The 18,408-nt window shown below is 39.9% G+C and overlaps 1 protein-coding gene and 1 long non-coding RNA gene across 3 annotated transcripts in view; one reads left to right on the top strand and one right to left on the bottom strand.

Moving 5' to 3' along the window:
- LOC126366688 (uncharacterized) overlaps nucleotides 1-18,408 on the top strand; it is a 207,547-nt gene that overhangs the window by 150,634 nt on the left and 38,505 nt on the right. The gene's annotated exons all lie outside the window — the stretch shown is intronic.
- The window catches only part of LOC126366574 (proteasome adapter and scaffold protein ECM29), a 32,943-nt gene that overhangs the window by 13,173 nt on the left and 1,362 nt on the right, over nucleotides 1-18,408 (bottom strand). Inside the window, exons 3-27 of the mRNA XM_050009719.1 lie at nucleotides 16,802-16,930; nucleotides 16,228-16,346; nucleotides 14,062-14,187; nucleotides 13,603-13,714; nucleotides 12,150-12,289; nucleotides 10,863-10,959; nucleotides 10,668-10,757; nucleotides 9,979-10,064; nucleotides 9,461-9,573; nucleotides 8,937-9,119; nucleotides 8,417-8,558; nucleotides 8,020-8,136; nucleotides 7,106-7,409; nucleotides 6,206-6,380; nucleotides 5,394-5,771; nucleotides 4,723-5,069; nucleotides 4,384-4,491; nucleotides 4,011-4,124; nucleotides 3,504-3,618; nucleotides 2,730-2,913; nucleotides 2,258-2,376; nucleotides 1,821-1,990; nucleotides 1,328-1,434; nucleotides 828-957; nucleotides 167-288 (exon numbers count right to left, since the gene is read on the bottom strand). Of these exons, the coding sequence (XP_049865676.1) occupies nucleotides 167-288; nucleotides 828-957; nucleotides 1,328-1,434; nucleotides 1,821-1,990; nucleotides 2,258-2,376; nucleotides 2,730-2,913; nucleotides 3,504-3,618; nucleotides 4,011-4,124; nucleotides 4,384-4,491; nucleotides 4,723-5,069; nucleotides 5,394-5,771; nucleotides 6,206-6,380; nucleotides 7,106-7,409; nucleotides 8,020-8,136; nucleotides 8,417-8,558; nucleotides 8,937-9,119; nucleotides 9,461-9,573; nucleotides 9,979-10,064; nucleotides 10,668-10,757; nucleotides 10,863-10,959; nucleotides 12,150-12,289; nucleotides 13,603-13,714; nucleotides 14,062-14,187; nucleotides 16,228-16,346; nucleotides 16,802-16,930 (3,827 nt within the window). The remainder of the gene's footprint in view (nucleotides 1-166; nucleotides 289-827; nucleotides 958-1,327; nucleotides 1,435-1,820; nucleotides 1,991-2,257; nucleotides 2,377-2,729; nucleotides 2,914-3,503; nucleotides 3,619-4,010; nucleotides 4,125-4,383; nucleotides 4,492-4,722; nucleotides 5,070-5,393; nucleotides 5,772-6,205; nucleotides 6,381-7,105; nucleotides 7,410-8,019; nucleotides 8,137-8,416; nucleotides 8,559-8,936; nucleotides 9,120-9,460; nucleotides 9,574-9,978; nucleotides 10,065-10,667; nucleotides 10,758-10,862; nucleotides 10,960-12,149; nucleotides 12,290-13,602; nucleotides 13,715-14,061; nucleotides 14,188-16,227; nucleotides 16,347-16,801; nucleotides 16,931-18,408) is intronic.

Consider the following 18,408-nt stretch of genomic DNA (forward strand, 5'->3'; position numbering starts at 1 on the left):
GGGTGTTAAAAAGGTCACATCAAAGCAATTCATCTAAAAAAGCAATATTGCAATTTGACGTTTGCGCAAATAAAAGTAAGTGCGCGACGCAAACAAATGTCAAATAGCAATGTTGCTTTTCTAGGTGAATTGCTTTGGCCTTTTTAACCCCCCCTGGTTTGGTTACCTGACACTCCGCACTTCCTTCACAAGGTTCGTGATCCCTGTCTCGAGCAACACTGGCAGAATCACCGACACCACCTCCTTGCCGTCTTTACCCTGGCTCACGTCCGCCGCTTTGATACAGATCTGAAAATTAAATACATATACAATTATACAGGTAGCCATACAAGTAGGTATGGGTGTTAGTGACACCGTAACGAATACCGAGGGGGATGATTCAGACCATGATTCTGAGTTGATACCAAATTCCACTTGATGTGAACTCAGAATCATGGTCTGAATCATCCCCCTCGGTATTCGTTAATCGGAATTCCTCAAAGATTTCGTTACGATGTCATTAACACCCTGTATATATACAAATGATACGAGGGAAGAGAAGGGAGATTAGAACCCAACTGTGACTAAGTTTAGAAAGTTTGTGTGAAATGCCGAAAGTGGTGATTCCTGTAAAACTTAAAATAAAACTAGATAGTGTCCCTAATTTTAAGTTTTTACCTGTCGTTTTCTTATTCGCCGAAAAGGAAATGCGACGGGTAATCGACAGGCATAAAATTTATGGAACACACGTCAATTTTAGGCAGAAATCTTAAACTACGCTCTCAAAACGGACTGTCCGGGACATGACTGTATTGATGATACATTTCTATGCATTAAGAGTGTCGTACCTTTGAAAGCGTGGTGGCAGTAGTAGCGGCCGCCATCCTAGTCCCTTCATGTACGTCGTCCATCACTCGAAACAACACCGTCCATATAGTCGGCAGCTGATGTAATGACTCGTGAATACTTTTCGCTGCACTGAAATTAAAATTTTATTCCTATACTTCATGAACGAACCAAACGTCGAGAGACGAACATAGCACATATGATATAACACTACGTCTGCGGATGATTGGCTTTAAGCTGGAAATGCTGGAATATATGCCAAGTTTGGGAGCGGGAAATCACAAGCACAATATGGTATCTATCAACACGAAGACATCACGTTGGTCTAACAGAAAGCTCGCTGAGGTGCGGGTACTTAGTTTATGTTTCTATGGATTTACCTCTGACTACCCCAAGTGGAATAAAGTAGAATATTTATGGAGAAATTAATGTGAAATATCATACACGATTTTAATGCTCGTCCCTCGAAAAAAATATTATAGCTTTATTTAACACAACATACCGTAACAAGTCAGCAAGCGCGTAGCAACTGGACATGCGCACGCGCCACTGGCCCGATGTCAGATTAAGCACAAGGTCGTCTAGGATTTCCTTGTGGTACTTTTGGACCTACAATCATAGTTCATTATAAGTATAGTTACAAGATCAACTAAAACATTGCCCCTTTGTAAAAAAAAGTTAAGACTTTAAAGTTATTGGTGGTTGCTACAAGACGGTAAGATACATCGTTTGGTATAAAGCACAAAAACTAATCTGGGATAATTAACTAGTATTATTTTGAATCCCCATTTTTCAAGACACCACAGTATTGTCACAATATATTTTGCATATATTATTTATTTAGACATCTTCCAAATTTAACCCTTAGCTGATAAGGCAGAATTCGCTTCTGTAAAAAAACGAAAATTTTCAGAAGTAAGCGGACCTTGTTAAAAATGGGATAACGCTAGATGGAGTTGATAAGGGAATGGTGATCCAAACAATATATATCTCACAGTAGCCATGGTGTCAGGCACTATAGCGTCCCAAATGCTGCACATAGAGTTCTGGATGCGCGGCGTCGGATCGAAGCGGTAGCGGTACAGACGCGGAACAATCTTCGGAAGATGGTCCGCTAACTGCGCGCCCGCCTGCAATGCTATGGAATGGAAACCGAACGCCGCTCCTGTGGACAAGTTACATTGAATGAAAATATTCAATTAAACCCTTGTTCTCAAAAAAACCGAAACACTACCGAATTTTTGTTCAACAAAACGCAATTTTAATTTTGAATTTGGAACATATCATTCTTTTATAGCAGCGACACCGGTAGAACGTTATGTAATCAATAGACTACTTGCAGCCACTACGATGTCCAATATGAAGTCTTAAGGTGGATTCGGATGAAACGCAGAATGAAAAGGTAAAGAATAGCTTATTTCAAAATATTTACCTTTCTTGGAGTTCCACACGCTATTGTGATGAGCGAGATGCATGAACTTGTACAACAAATCAGGTTGGTTCAGATCTGAAGCCAACGAGCAAAGCTCCTTGTACGTTGACAGATTTCCACTGAAAAAGAAACGGATACGCTATAAAAACAAAAGGTAACGTGACAAATATCATAGACGCAGATCGGGTAACATATACAGAGACAGTAAAAGATAGGAGATTGTGGCGTGGATTTGTCTCCGACATCTTACCCAAAGTCACAGTGATCTTGTAATTCACCGACTTGCTTTCCAAACGGTGAGGGCCGGTTCGACCCCGGTACCGAACTTGCACCAATGAATTATTAATTTATCTTAAGTGCAGTTTTCACTAACTCCGTTGGCTCGAAAATTATCGACGGCGAGAGGACTCAGGAGGCGAAAATTCGGATTACCCCATGTGTTATATTTATATCTTCAATTATGTTATCTTACCCAGTAGGCGCCTTTCCCAACTGTCCCTCTTCAAATATCTTAGTGTCCTCAGTGACTTGAGTCACCGCGCGCTTGCCGCTGGTGAGCTGTTCGATGATCTGGTTTACCAGCACTTGCTTCGACTCCTCATCGGAGTTCTGGTAGACGAGACTAAGACCCTTGCTGGCCACATCTTGGACTATTTCTGTTGGGGACATTAAGAATAAGAATTAGCTTTCCGGCTGCAATTTCGACAGTGTGGATATTAATTACTTTGGTAAATACAATCAACCGGAGCCGGTATGGAGCATCCGGTTGATTGAGGGGAGGCCTGTGCCTAGCAGTAGGACATATATAGGCTGTGTATGTTATTTATGTCTGTTATAGTAAATATACTGATTCTGTTCGTGGAATATACTCCAATGTTCCTCTGGAATTTACAGTGCCCTGTGTTTCAATCTATTTTAATGCAAATATGACAGTTAACAAGAATCAAAAATTATACAAAAAAATATAACCTAATGTAAAAACAGAATCGAAATTCGTTAAAAAAAATTATAGTTACAGTCATCCGAATAGTCAGTTCTGGTATTCGTCCTAAGATAATTATATCATTAAGTACATGGGGACAAGTTATACAATCGCAAAAAAAAGAAATAGCCTGTTGATTTGGAAATGACATTTGCGGCCACACTTGATTTGCACTCCGAAGATCACACTATAGAAGATGAAATGCTATCAACTCGATCACCTCAGAAATTTAACATCAAATATCTTCATAAATCAATCACTCACCGCTATTCTCGGATAGGTAGTCCATGAATATGTCCTGCAACTCCTGCAGTTTGTTCTTGATAGGCTCTCGGTCTGGGCAGTTCTTCAGTAATGCCAGCAGCCAAATACTTGTAGCCTAATACACAAATAACATTTAAAACAATCGTCTAAAGTAATCGTTCATATAAAGCCCAACCACAATAGATAAAATTCGCTATACTGCTATTGAAATATGAACTACATTTTTCTTCAATAAAAAAACACCTGTTACACAAACTAAAATTGCGATCATAGCGCCCTCATGACAGATTTTTACATTTCTTTTCAAACGTTATTAGCTTTAAAAGTAGAAGAACATAAAATCCTTTCAATCTATGGATTAGTAACTTCAGAGAAAGTAAACAGACATTTCCTGATGGGACCGAAAGGGAAATAAAGCATACTCTACCACGCTGCTCCATTGCGGGTTGCATGGTGACTTACTTTTGGGAAAATTCAAATATATAATGAAAGAGAAAAGCCGGTTACCTGTCTGGAATGTGGATGCGGATTCTTACCAATCTTAAAAAGATTAGTCAACAAAAAATCAAGTAACTCATCATTTTCTTTCAACGCCGCTTGATTCTTTATTTTTTGCGAGCCCTGTAAAAAAACAATTTGAAATCATCAAAAATAATTAATATCCATTAAAAATTCAGGAAGGTTGATTGTAAGATAGATGATCGACTTCACCAACCCAATGCCGGGGTTTTTTTGATTCGCCAGACATGGCCCTTATAAGGACACTACAGGTAGTGTCGGGTTTACTTCAGTAAGGTGTAGCAGTATCTAATAATAATTATTGGACGTTTAGGTCAAAACATAAAAAAAACAACCAAATATTATTACAGCTAGGAAATACCTCCACGGGCAATTCAGTCCACAAATCTCGATTTTCGTTTGAATTGACACCATCCACGCACAGCACTAGAGATTCTCCAATTTGCAGATGAATTTCAAACTCTTTGGTCTGGAATAAAACACATTGTTACTAACACTATATTTCAAATACCTACGTTACTATACACAGATTAGGTACGTCAGTCCACTGAAGGGTCCCCCCTTCAGATGTAAAATAACTACTATTTTTGCAGTGACATAGTTGGTCAATAAATTATGTAAAGCTGACTAAACAGCAAAAAACAAAACTATAGTGAAATGATACGGTGCTTCATCTTCTCTGATTTTCCAGTATACTCACATTATTAGCCATCTGCAAGAAACTCTTGACGATTTCCTTAGCGAACGGGAATCGTTCCCCACAGCATAGTAGCCCGAGTGTAAACAGCGCCCTCTCCTTCACTTTCGACGGCAACTTTGGATTGTCCACAATTTTGAACAACCTGTGAGTTACGGTGAACTTCGTCACATTATTGGTGATTTTCTCTCCTTCGTTTTTCTTGATGTCGAATGGGTTATCAGATTTAAGATCAGCCTCTTGTTGGGGAGTGTTATTGGGCAGAGGTAAGCCGCTGCATCGGGCCAGAAGTGAGACAGACGTTGTTGCCACGCTGACTAGAAGAGTCTGGTTATTGATCAACAAGTTTGCTGAAAGAAAACATCGTTAATTTTATAAGCCCGTATTATGCAGCTTCTAATAGATAAAGTCAAATTATTCAAAAGCTAAAAATTTGCGCTATTCGTGTACTTTACTGTTTTGCAATGAAATTAATTGAATTATTTTAAATAACATATAATATACTTCCGTTTAACTAATGATCGAGGGGAGGCCCGTGTCTTCAGTCGATCGACCAAAGGATTTATGGAATGATTATCATATTATAAGGATTGACATCAAAACACATGAAATTACGCACAATTTATACATCACTTCCGAATCTATAATGTACAACAAAAAATATAAAAGCTCACCCAAACACACAGCGCCTTGGTGATACGGCTCCCACTTAGCCGGATCAAATCCTTTACCACCAAACTTTCCTCTCTTAGCCAACACGATGCTCCTCTCACACAAGTTCACAAACGCCGATATATAACCACACTGAGACTCCAGATTCTTATTCTCCTTAGCTTGTCGCACGAACTCATTAATCTCGTTTTCCACAAACGCTTTATCACTAGTATGCAAAGTAATAATTGCATAAATTGTAGCGCTTATTTCCCTTATATCTTCCTTGGTACTAGTAGTGAACAGATTCTTCATGTATGGCAGTAAATGTATGTATTTGTTTGCCATCTTCTCTGGTATGCACCCAATGATATCGAGGAAACACGTTAAAGGCATTATACCTGAAAACAATGTATGAACACTTGGCGCCCGACATGGGGCACATAGCCCCTAATTGGGTGCCATTATAAAACACTTATAAGCAAGCACCAAAGATTTTACTCCTTCACAAAATAATTTAAAATGTATATTTCAAGAATATGTAAAATTCAGTATGTATATGTAAAAATAAGTGACAATCGCTAAAACTATTTTTTATGTAGTCTGTTATATGTCCCACTGCTAAAGGCCTCTTTTAGCTATCCTTGTCATATGCGTCACCTTGCTCTGCTAGCTGAACGACGTCTAGCTCGTCCTTCCTTCGTCTCCCGGATTTGCCTCGACGCCGACGGCCTTCTGGTCCAGTTGGATGTTATAAATATGACACAATTTAATTATTTTCCTGCCAATATGCTTTCTATGTTGCATCTACGTCAAAAAATAATTAACAACTTACCTGGACTAGCAGCAAGCAAAGTAGTGATCATGGTCAGATATTCATTTAGAACATCGGTGTTGAGCAAATTGTTACAGAAATACTTGGCGAGCAATGGTGACGTGGCATTGGGGTGATTTGTGCAGTTCACAAGGTTCGCGTCTCGGTTTAACGCCATCCGCATGTAACGGAGAATCTACGGGGTTATGTTATGTCAGTGTATAGTTAAGATCGCTATCTGCACAGAATTTAGAACCATGTCGCATTAATTTATTTGTTAAATTGGATATAAAGTGTCACTCAATATCAAGTCATTAATAAGACAGGATTCTAAAGTGTATGTAGTGATCATGACGTACAGGGTACGGAAAGAATCATGAAGAAAACAGTAAAATCACGTTAGTTTCTTGCTTTTAATAACTTTTAAATATAATGGTCTTATAGCAGTCAATAAAAAGTGAAATCGGAGAATGGCAGTCGATGGAAGAAACAAAAATAGAACAATAGGCATAGGAGTGATATGTTTTTGGGTGTCGCCTACATTAATTTGCATCTGTGATTTGTCCAAATCCAAATCCAAATCACCTTTCTTACGTAATTTATTGCGTCACTTAATACTTATTTGTTAAAAATATTTTCTCTGAAAAGCATAGAACGAAATGTATGAGCAAAATGAGCGACAGCGTCATCAAAGGTAAATTTCCACCAAAGTGGAGAGAGGGGAGACGAGGGAAAATGCAGCAGAAATCGACCAATCAACACGCGGGAGTGAGTGGCAGCTTCTTGCTCTTTCACACGTTTTGCACGTCTTCGCACCTCTCCGCTCTGGTGGAAACCACCCTAATATACGACAACTCACTTCATAAGGCCAGACTATAGTACAAAACTAAACAAGATAATTATACAAAGGTAACCACTTACCTCTTGGTAAGTGACTGGGTGAAACTGCAGCACTTGATTTGCAACCACAAATCTATGTTTAGCATTAGAGCCCTTCTTCCTCTTCAGCATTTGTTCCCAGATGTAGTTTACTACATCCTTGAATTTTGGCACTTTCAACAGTTCTTCTTTATCTGTAGGCTGCCTCTCTTTCTTGGCGGTCTCTTCGTCAATAGTGACTACGTTTGTCTCTTTATGAGCGACGTTATTGACAACGTCCTCTATTTCATTTGGCCGAGAAGTGCCGTAGAGGCATTTTAGCGCTTCCGTTGATATTTCGTCTTGGCTGAACAGGAAACAAAATATCGGAATTTAACAACAAATTCTAATAAGAGCACAATATTCACAAGACATGGAAAACCTGAAAAGTATTGTGTTTAAGTGTAATCATCTCCCTAGCATATCATAATTGTAGGCAATGGCCGGCACTTTAGGCATCACTGAAATCACCTGTAGATGAATATATAGTTTGAGCTAATTTGTCGAGTTTATTAAAAACACAGGTTATTTCTGCCAGTCCGAATAGGATTTCCGAACATTCTCACTTTGGGATCATTCAAGGCATATTACTGAGTCTGAAGGCTGGGTTGGTTTATAAATAATAACTTACTTAACGATGAAGCCTGAAGAAAAACATCGCAAGGAAACCACCCAAAAATGTGTTCAGAACTTCAGAGGTACACTGAGCTAACCTAGAAATAGAACGTGGGTCGGTTTTCCTTTCGGGTTGAAGGTCACATTGGCGATATTTTCAGTAAAAATCCAGACCAGTCAAATCTTTATGTGGGTTATGAGGTAGATTACCAACCTCAGTAACCCTGGTGTCAGGGGAATCATATTTGTGAAAAAATACTCTAAGGAGGGGATGGATTGCTGTAGGTGTTTCGTTTACTCACTTGTCGCCACTAGCCAATAGGAGGAGGTATCTGGACGGCATATAGTCCTGCGGGAACACGGCTGCTGCGTACCGCATTGCGATGTATCGGATCATTGTTTCCTCGCTGTGCATGTAACTGTGAAGACATTACGTTGTTTGAATTTAATAGAGCATAGCGATACATAGAGTGTAAACAGGCCGGATTGAGCAAAAGTTTATTAGAATTGGCTGCATCATCAAAATAAAAAGAACATTTATTTTAATGTAGAAATGTACATTGCTATTTAGCAATAAGGCTTGTACTTTTTCTGTTTATATATTTTGTCCAATAGGTTTAAGCGCCAGAACGGCAGCTTGATAGAATATAATTAAAATAAAATATTGATTTTGAATAAGTTTCTCTGATGGGTACTCACTGCTCCAACAAAGCGAAGAGTGCTAGAGCCTGTGGCTCGTCAAACGGACTAGGCTTTGCCTTCTTGCTCTCTGACCCTTCATCCATCTTCTCATCCTTGGACGTGCTTGGCACGTCCGATGACGTGTCCATCTTGTTGTCGTCTGCAATACATCGATATTGAAGTTTTGTTTTGACTTGATGAAATTAGTTGCAAATCACCAACAACCCCCGCGGCACAGCAATTACGCAGCGCGCGGCGCGTTTTATATCGAGGGTTATAACATGGGTGTGTTCATTTAATTCGGAATGGTTATACACTACCGATTATATCTGAACATAAAGTTTGTAACTTGACTAGGTCCTCTGGAATATTTCTGTTAAGTACGATGTAGTATATACTACACACCTCTGCACACATTAGGGGATTTTATGTTATGTTCACATGAAAAAGCATGATTAAAAGTCTAAATTCTGCAAAATAAATAACAATAAAAGAATACAAAGAAAAGAAAAGAAAATAAAATAAAAAAGCAACTAGCCTGTACTTGGATCTGAAGACTGGTTACCATCGGGCACAACTTTATAGGCGGAGACCATTTCTAGCAGGCAGTCTCGGAGAGCGGTCTTCATTTCTGGCGCTGCTTCTGGAATTTTCTTCACCAGCTCTTCTAGTAGCGCAAATTGATTGTTGATACTGCTCGGGCATCTTTTTGCTAATTTTCCTGTTGGTGGAAGATAACACGCTGCCAATGATATATCACTTCACAGGAGGAAGATATGTTTGTCTTCTTCTATAGTGTGGGTTGTGGGGTGATCAACCCCAGCAGCCTTAAGGGTCAGGGTCTGTGCCTTCCGAAGCACGGAGGAGCTGGAGATGAAAACTTTTTTTTTTGTGGTCACCCATCCTATGACCGGCCTTTGCGAAAGTTGCTTTACTTCAACAATCGCAGACCGAGCGCGTTAACCGCTGCGCCACCGAGCTCCTCAACGTCAACAACACACGTAACATATAAACGGCGTAACATATAAATGTTCTAAATATGATACATGCAATTATACATACCCAAACATGAATACGCTTTGACATGATGTTCAGCATACTCCTCTGCGCGGATCAGTTTTAGAATTCCTTGTAGGAACACAGGTGCCACTTTATTCAGCTGTGTTGAATCACCGCTGGGGAAAAAGAAAAAAAATCGCATGTCTACAAGGCGTCGTGGCCGACCGAAAAAAAGAAGGCGTGGCGAATTAGATGCATACTGGACATCTTGGAAAGAGAGAGCCCATGATCGGGAGGAGTGGAGGAAAGGAAGAGAGGCCTTTGCCCTGCAATAGGATGATGTGCGCTAGTAATAATAATAATTTCTACAAAGGCGCGGAAAGATCATGAACATTTTTGTTTTTTTTTTTTTTAAATTATTATAAGTACCAAACTTTTGCGACGGAAAATTCGATAACAACTCAGAAATATGGTTTGAATCATCCCTCGAAGTTTTCTTTACGGTGTCACTAACATTACTAACCTGTACATTTGATTGAAGTACTCTTGAGCAAATAAGGAAAGATGAAACAATTACTTACTTGTATATAACGTTCAATAGAAACATCAGTGCGCAGTGTCGCAGCCGCGCATTCGTATTCGGATCGAAGAGGGAACAAAATATGACCTGGAATATAAATAAATGCTGTTTCAAGGCCTATTCATGCTACATACATACATACATAAACTCACGCCTATTTCCCAACGGGGCGCCTATTCATGCTACAAATTAAGAATTACAGCCTTCCGCGCACTTAAGTCATCGTTCCCTTTTCTTCTGTCCTTTTCACTCATACCTCTTGCTTGTGCTCGTCTTCTCTGTTCAATCACATCCACTCATTTCCTTTCTCTTTCTAACACGTATCCTGCATCTCTGTCTCACGTACCTATCCCTCTCTTACTCAAAAACTTATATCATCTGACTCTCTTACGTAGGTAATATGATGAAAGTGTAGACTTTAATTAATTAATAGATTTAATTAACAGCCTTCGTGGTCTAGTGGTTAGTCGGATCTGGACGTCCGGGTAATACCGGTAATACCGGAGTAATACCCGGTGAGGACATTGTCGAAAATCACTTTGTGACTTGTCTGCCCTTTGTTTGGGTACGATTTTACTGGTTGGATCATTAGATACTGGTCCGAAAAAGTAAGATGATTGTGGCGGAGGGCGGGGGGGTCTGTATAGCTGCAAGAAAAACCTAAGATAACGAAAGATAAACCGAACGTACCTGCACAACATGCGGGAACAGTAGAGCGGGGCCTTTAGCTTTGTACAAATACACTATCACCTTCAATCGCAGTCTCGTACATGCTGGTACCTGTAACACAAACAAAATATATTTTTTTTAAATTCATCATCATTAGGTAGGCGGACTCCTTAAAAACGGAACGCTAGGGAGATTATGATCTTTTTTTCGACATACCTTCCTATCCTCAGGTCGCGGTTTCATGCCTCCCCATGAGCCTAGATAGAGTGAGTACAAAGGGGATACGATGCTGCGGTCTCCCCAATCAACGGAGCTGTAAACAAAAATAATTCCAAGAAAATCCACACAGGCTAATTTAATATATTCATACATACATAAGTTGAGGAGCTCAGTGGCGCAGCGGTAAACGCGCTCGTTCTGCGATTGTTGAAGTTAAGCAACTTTCGCAAGGGCCGGTCATAGGATGGGTGACCACAAAAAAAAAAAGTTTTCATCTCGAGCTCCTCCGTGCATCGGAAGGCACGTTAAGTGCACGTTAAGCACGCCGCCGTTGGTCTCGGCTGCATTAGCAGTCGTTAATAACCACCAATCCGCACTGGGCCCGCGTGGTGGTTTAAGGCCCGATCTCCCTATCCATCCATAGGGAAGGCCCGTGCCCCAGCAGTGGGGACGTTAATGGGCTGATGATGATGATGATGACATACATGATGATGATGATGATGACATACATAAGTTCACGACTATATCCCAAATGGCGTAGTCAGATATATCCATTGTAAGGAGAACTGAGCACCCACACCTCACCGCGCCTGTTAGACCAAGAGAGTCGTATGTAATGGTCAAGCCGGTGTTAGTAAAAACTGCACTCAAGATAAATGAATAACATATTAGTGCAAATCCGGTACAGGGGTACGAACGGGCGCTCCCCGTTTGCGAAGACAGTACCACAAGACCACAATGACTGTTAAAAAAAACAATGAAAAGAGAAGAAAAGATAATAGTGAAAAGGAGAAGACAAGCACGTCAGGATCTGGATTATGTAACTAAACATACATACACTAACCCCCCCCCCCCACACACACACACACACAAACTCGCCCCCTATTACATGGGACTTAGGGTGGTATTAATAAACTAATCTCAGCTTCGAGACTGCCCTCAAGATCATGTCAATGTAACAGTTCTCATATAAAAACAGAGACTTGAGCATGATCTTGAGGGCAGTCTTGGCTGAGATTCGTTTAATAATACCACCCTTATATATAACACTGCCTCATTGCGTTGCTTTTCAGTTGCTACTGCAATTAGGGCTTCTCTATGTCAGCCAGGCCTAGTTGAGCCAACACACCTGGCCAATATAAAAATAAATAACTGGCGATGAATGGATGTATGTATGTGTGGGTGTGATGATAAGGTGTGTTGTCGTTATGTCATATACATAAACAGTGCTGGGCACGGTCCGATTCTATCAACCGGAGGAATATGGAGAATGTATTTTCTCACCTAACAGTCCTGTAGAGTTGATCGTTGGCGCTATTGGCAACACTGAACCGGGAATCCGCAGCAGCCACGATCAGCGTCAACAGAACGTCGTTTGGACTGAACACATCCTTGCTTAAGAAGTTTACTATGGACAGTTTCATCTGAAAGAAAACGTTACACAGGGCATAGAATAAGGAATCTTCTTCTTCTATCGTGTGGGTTGTGAGTTGGATTACCAACTCCATCAACCCTAGTGTCAGGGTTACTATAAAGGTCCCTGACATGGCTCATGTAAAGACTACTAACTTACACCAGTAAGTAATAACCGGGACCAACGACTTAACGTGCACCGAAGCACGGATCATCTTTCTTTCGGACAATCAGATGATCAGCCTGTAATGTCCTATAACCAAACTAGGGACCACAAAGTGATTATCGTGATGTGTCCCCCGGGATTTGAACCCGGGACCTCCGGATCGTGAGCCCAACGCTCAAACCACTGGACCACGGAGGACGTTAGAATAAGGAATAATATACTACGTATAGAACGGCAACTCTCCGCTCCCGACCAGCGGCTGAGCTAGGCTTATCTCACCCCGATCGGTCTTAGTATAGTCTTCAGTCGTATGGGCGTCAGACGTCACACACACAGATGCGCGTGTACGATAATGTCAATGTGTAGTATCTGTGTGAAACAAGATCTCTTGTATGAAGTGTCTGGGGTGTAGCATAGGTAAGTACCTATTGCCTACCGCGATAGCTGAAGTCCACGTAGACAAAGTTGAAGGCATCGCCTGGTTAGTTACTTAATGAAATAATTCTCCAAAAGGTTACAGTATAACAGCCAGCTACTGTTATGCAGTTGACTTTACTATTTTATCTCTTTGCATTTCAACCACGAAATAAATATAAGCCGCAGAATTATCTCGAGGTTTCTTGTATGAAGTGTCCGGGGTGTGCTCATACTACATACTTACCTATAAACAATCACTCGTCGTGATTGACACCATGAATTCAAATTCAAATTCAAAAAGATCTTTATTCAGTAGGTAACATAGTGACACTTTGAATCGTCAATTTTTACATAACGAACGTCTCATCCGCCTAAAACTACTGCAGCTTCTCACAACCTGTATATAGCCGGGGAAAAGAAGCTGCGAGAAAAGCCTCGGCACTGGGCCCTAGACGTTCTTTAAATGTATAAGAACAATGTTATTTGTAAAGGAAATAAATATATTACTTACTTTTTATTACTTAAAAAAATAAAAAAAAAATAAACAAAATATTTTTATACAATTGAGTAATTCAGCTGCCTAATATCAGTTCTCAGACAGTTAATCCCATGCATTTATATCTTCTAAATAATCACTAACTTTATAATAACCTTTTTTGTAAAGTTACTGTTTAACAACTGTCTTAAAACAGTTGAAAGGCAAATTCTGAATGTCATAATATAAGGAACATCAATACAAACCTCTTCTAACTGGTTGGGGTTGATCTGGGTCTTCCCGACGAGCCGCTTGTATGACTTCAAGCTCATGCCTGGTGGTACTTGGAAGTCAGTGTCGCTTGTACTGGGTAATGCCCTGAAAGATGTTCCAATATAGATAATTTACTAGATCCCCTGGGCACAGATTAAAAAAAGAACTCAGAAAGTATTTATTATTAGAGGAAGCCAGTACCAAAATAATACAAAAACAATAGGAAAATAAACTACACGAAATTACATGTATACATATTAAAAGAAACGTAAAAAGAACAAATATATAGATATATATACCTATATATAAGTACAACAACACACTATAAGTTATCTTTCGCCGACACTTCTCCTCGGCCAGTGGTAGATTGTACGATAGTACAAAAACAGAATTTTGACTTTCAATAAGTGTTCACTGATAATTCTACATTGAGAATAAACTTTTTTTAATACCTGTATGGTAGCAACAACACGTCTGTGGCGAACTTTAGCAACAAATTGGCGACTTTGGGCCTCTCCTTCAGATTGAGAGCGTCTTCCTTGATGTCGCCCAACAGTGGCATCAGTAACATTAGTATTCTGAAAAAAGAAACTGATTATATTCTAAACTAGCGGACCCAGCAGACGTTGTCAATTGGGTGGTTTCCTAGGTCAAAGATAAATTGTAAAATTCTGATTTATAAATAAAAACAGATCTAAAGGAGACAAAGAACGTTTTCATTTTTCTATTTAACTTATTTATGAATTTTAATAAAGAGAAATGTATACAATAAGTGAGATATTTTGTCACGTTTTTCTATGACGTCACAGGTTACTTTTTGATACAAATTCCATAGTAATTTCGTGTTTTGACGTTAGTAAAAAGTAACGGATTTGAATAAATGGAAACTATCCTATTGTAGACAAAACAATTTAAGGGCAAAAACTACACAAAACATCCGTAAAATAAAAGATGATCGAGCTGAAAAATGGGCGTAATACACTTCTTATCAAAAAAACGCAAGACTTCGCAAGTATTATGTTTCGTAAGGATTATCCTTCGATCATATATACCTATCTATAATTATACCTATATCATACATATGATCAATAGGAAGCGAAGGGATTATCAGTAGTATCAATATTAAATACAAAAAAGCCATCTTACAGAAAGTATTATAAGGTTTTTAATTCATAATGTTAATATCACATATGTATGCCCATCTAATGGGCAAAGGCCTCCAAGCTGCTCTACTGCGCCTGCGGGTAGTTGAAGATGTTTGAGTTAGGAACCAAACCACTCGCCAGAGTTTTCAAACCGTCCAAAGCCTCCGTCTTGGTTTAACGGCTTTTGACATGTAGCCACCATTAACAACCACCGTAAACCAAGCTACCTCTAAAGTGATATAGCGCAATGATTCTTATTGTAGATGTTGGTCAACCTTCTAAAGTACAAAACTGCATAATTTCATTTGGAACCATCCAGTAATTTTTAGGTAATGCGCGAACTAATCAGGAAAAGTTACAGTTACGACAATCGATCTGTTGGTCAACCCTAGTCGATCCCGACAAGTTAAAAAATACAAATACATTGAACAGAATGCGCCATGTATTCTTATGGGTATGTAATTGGTAGGCCGCACCAAGTTTCGTCAACAAACTTATTTATTACGCCCATTATTAGCGTTAGTTATTTTTATCGTTATTGCATTATTTTTTACCTGTGGTATCACTACGGCAGCGCCCTTTGACGAACGACTTAACTTTTTTCTGTCAATTTGAAAAAAATTGCTACAATCCGCGCGTTCTAACTTTTCCGCACCCCGCAATTTTGTTTTTTTGTTTAAACCGCTGACGTTATTCAACCCCTTTGTGCCACAAACACAACTATTGTACACACAACAACTCATTTTTTTTTTGTTTTGTTTTGGTTTTCCCCGAAGGGCAAGGCAAAGGGAACTATGCCCGTATGGGCATAGACGGCTGACGGACGGCTGTATAGCCATGTCTGACGTATTTTTTTTCTTGATGATTAATGAAATGATGAAAGGTGATGATGATGAAACCTAAGCCCCCACCCTCGGAGTAGACTCCTACTCCGAACCCCAAACGAATTAACTCAAAAGTCCGCATAAACTTTTGAGTTATGAAGCGGCTTCCTGACACGAAGCGAAAATAGGCAGATACACTTTGTTTATTGAATACTCCACTATAATAACACTCGCGAATGTCTTCCGACTAACTTAATGCGATCATTAACCACAAAACACCACTTCGTATTAATTATTTAGATTACTCAATGAAGAAAGCAACTGTCCCGTTCCCGTTTCCCGCCAAAAAGCCACAACAACTCAAAAATACGTCATAACACTTCAAACATTCGAAAAGTGGTGAGTGACAGCTTTAGTTCCCGCGCGCGATTTTTCAAAACCCAAAAGGAAGCTTTCCCTTACCAAAGGGAAGTGATTTTATTTTTTGAAACACTATTCCTATTATTATATTCCCGCCTAGCCTACGCTCAACGGCCACCAGGGGAAGCTGGTGTCCGGCGTAGCTACTTCGGTCTAATCAACACCATATCTCGGGAGTTGAATTCTCATCAACCCACTCATGCTATAATAGGTTAATCAGCTGACTTACCCATCTTGGTGTCCCAATGGTTTGTTTTCAATGGACTCCAGCAGAGTAGGAGCTAATGATAACTGCTGGTCGCGAGGCAGTCGTGGGTAACCCATGGTGATGTATATTATCGCAAAGTTCTGTGGGCAAAACGGGAAATTATACCTCTAGTTTAAATACATTCTGGTACCGATTTGCACCGAACGCTTTAATCACTAGCTAGACTATGGACCAAGAGACCAAGGGACCTAGTAGTCTCTGCCTACCCCAACAGGAAATATGCATGGTCTTAGGTACTTATGTAAACTCACCTTAGTATCCCAACTTCTGATTTGCCTCTAACCATTGATTAAAATCAGTGACCCAGGCCTTTCCTTTTGTCTAATGAGATGGGCATATCTTTTTTTTTTTCTCTAGACTATCAAGTCCCACTGCTGAGCAAAGGCCTCCCCTCTTCTCTCCCAGTTTCTCATCCTGGCAGATGTTCTGCCAATCTACTTCAAAGGCGTCCAAATTATACTTTAAATAGCTTCATAAATAAATATATAAAAGCCTCTTTTTTTAATTAAAAACGTTGTAAATAATAATAACTTACGACGATGAAGCTGTTAGCAGCTGGATCCCTGTACAGCTCGAGCAAAGGTTCCACGGGCAGCTGGACGTTTGCTCGGCACTTTATTCTCTTGTTCACGTGCACTAACAGCTCCATCACCTTTGTGCGTACCTGCGGCAAATATTAGGGTCAAGTAATATAATAATCTAAAGGCGTAATTACATTACGCGATTCTCTTCTATCGTGTAGGTTGTGAGGTGAATTACCAACCTTATCAACCCTGGCGTCAGGGTTATTATTGAGCCGCCAAAACCCTTGACATGGCTCATGTAACGACTACGTACTAACATCAGTAAGTAGTAACCGTTACCGAGACACTCAGGTGACAGGCCTGTAATGTCCTAACCAAACCAGAGCTCACAAAGTGATTTTTGTGATATGTCCTTACCGGAACCCGAGGCCTCCGGATTGTTAACCCAACGCTCAACCACTGGACCACGGGGGCCGTTACGCGATTGATCGGGCAAGATGCGTCAGGATCGGACGTTATACGATGGTGGGTGATTATTCGAAGACTTTTTTTACGTGACTTATTGTAGATTTTCCGCAGACGGCATTAACTACTTGGCCGGACAAATGGGGAGCGCTGAGGACTCTCCCTTTCTTCGTCTGTTGTGTTGGTTGTGAGGTGGATTACCAACCTCATCAACCCTGGTGTCAGGGTTACTATTGAGTCGCCAAAGACCCCTGACATGGCTCATATAACGACTACTAACTTACATCAGTAAGTTGTAACCAGGAACAACGGCTTAACGTGCCTTCTGGAGCACGGATTTTCTTTCTTTCGGACAATCAAGTGATCAGCCTGTAATGTCCTATCCAAACTCAACAAAATGATTTTTGTGATGGTCTCCACTGGGACTTGAATCCGGGGCCTCCGGATCGTGAGCGCAACGCTCAAACCACTGGACCATGGAGGCCGTTGGCTCTCCCTTCAAAATCCGGAAGTCAATATCATTACCGAATTACGAACTTATGTAAGTACTAACTGTATATTTACAATAAGAGAAAAGATTCTAGGATATTTCTGTATTAATGATAATATTATCAACCAGTGGTCTTTGTTTTTTAGTGGTGTTTGAAGATCCATGCTGTAATACGTATCAGTTGAGCGGAGCACAATTTCGCCATATATTTTTTTTATTTTTTATATTTTTTTTTTATGTGCCACAACTTTCCGGCCATGTAGTCAATGCCATTATGCAACAAAGTCACATCAAAAAAGGAGACTGTTAAGATCGCAGCTTTAGGTAAATAAAATAACTTAAGTTTGCAGTGAGGAACAAACTTTTAATACCTCTCATGGACTTAAAACCTTGTGAAAACATTGTTGATACCGCATTCTAAAACCTTGATGTCGACGTCTATTGACTGTATATTAGTGCTATATAAAATGATATGTATGGTCATGAGTACTAATACGTACACTTTGAAACCATATCACACTAACTTTTTTGCCAAATTAAACCGTAAGTCTCATTAAATGTCAAATATAAAAGTGTGACAGGGTTCTAAAGTGGGTACATGATATTGCTCATGGACTGTACATACTAGTCAACAGCGACGCATCTTGCGTGCCCGATGGTAAT

This window comes from Pectinophora gossypiella, chromosome 5, assembly GCF_024362695.1.
Source record: "Pectinophora gossypiella chromosome 5, ilPecGoss1.1, whole genome shotgun sequence".
Lineage (NCBI taxonomy): Eukaryota > Metazoa > Arthropoda > Insecta > Lepidoptera > Gelechiidae > Pectinophora > Pectinophora gossypiella.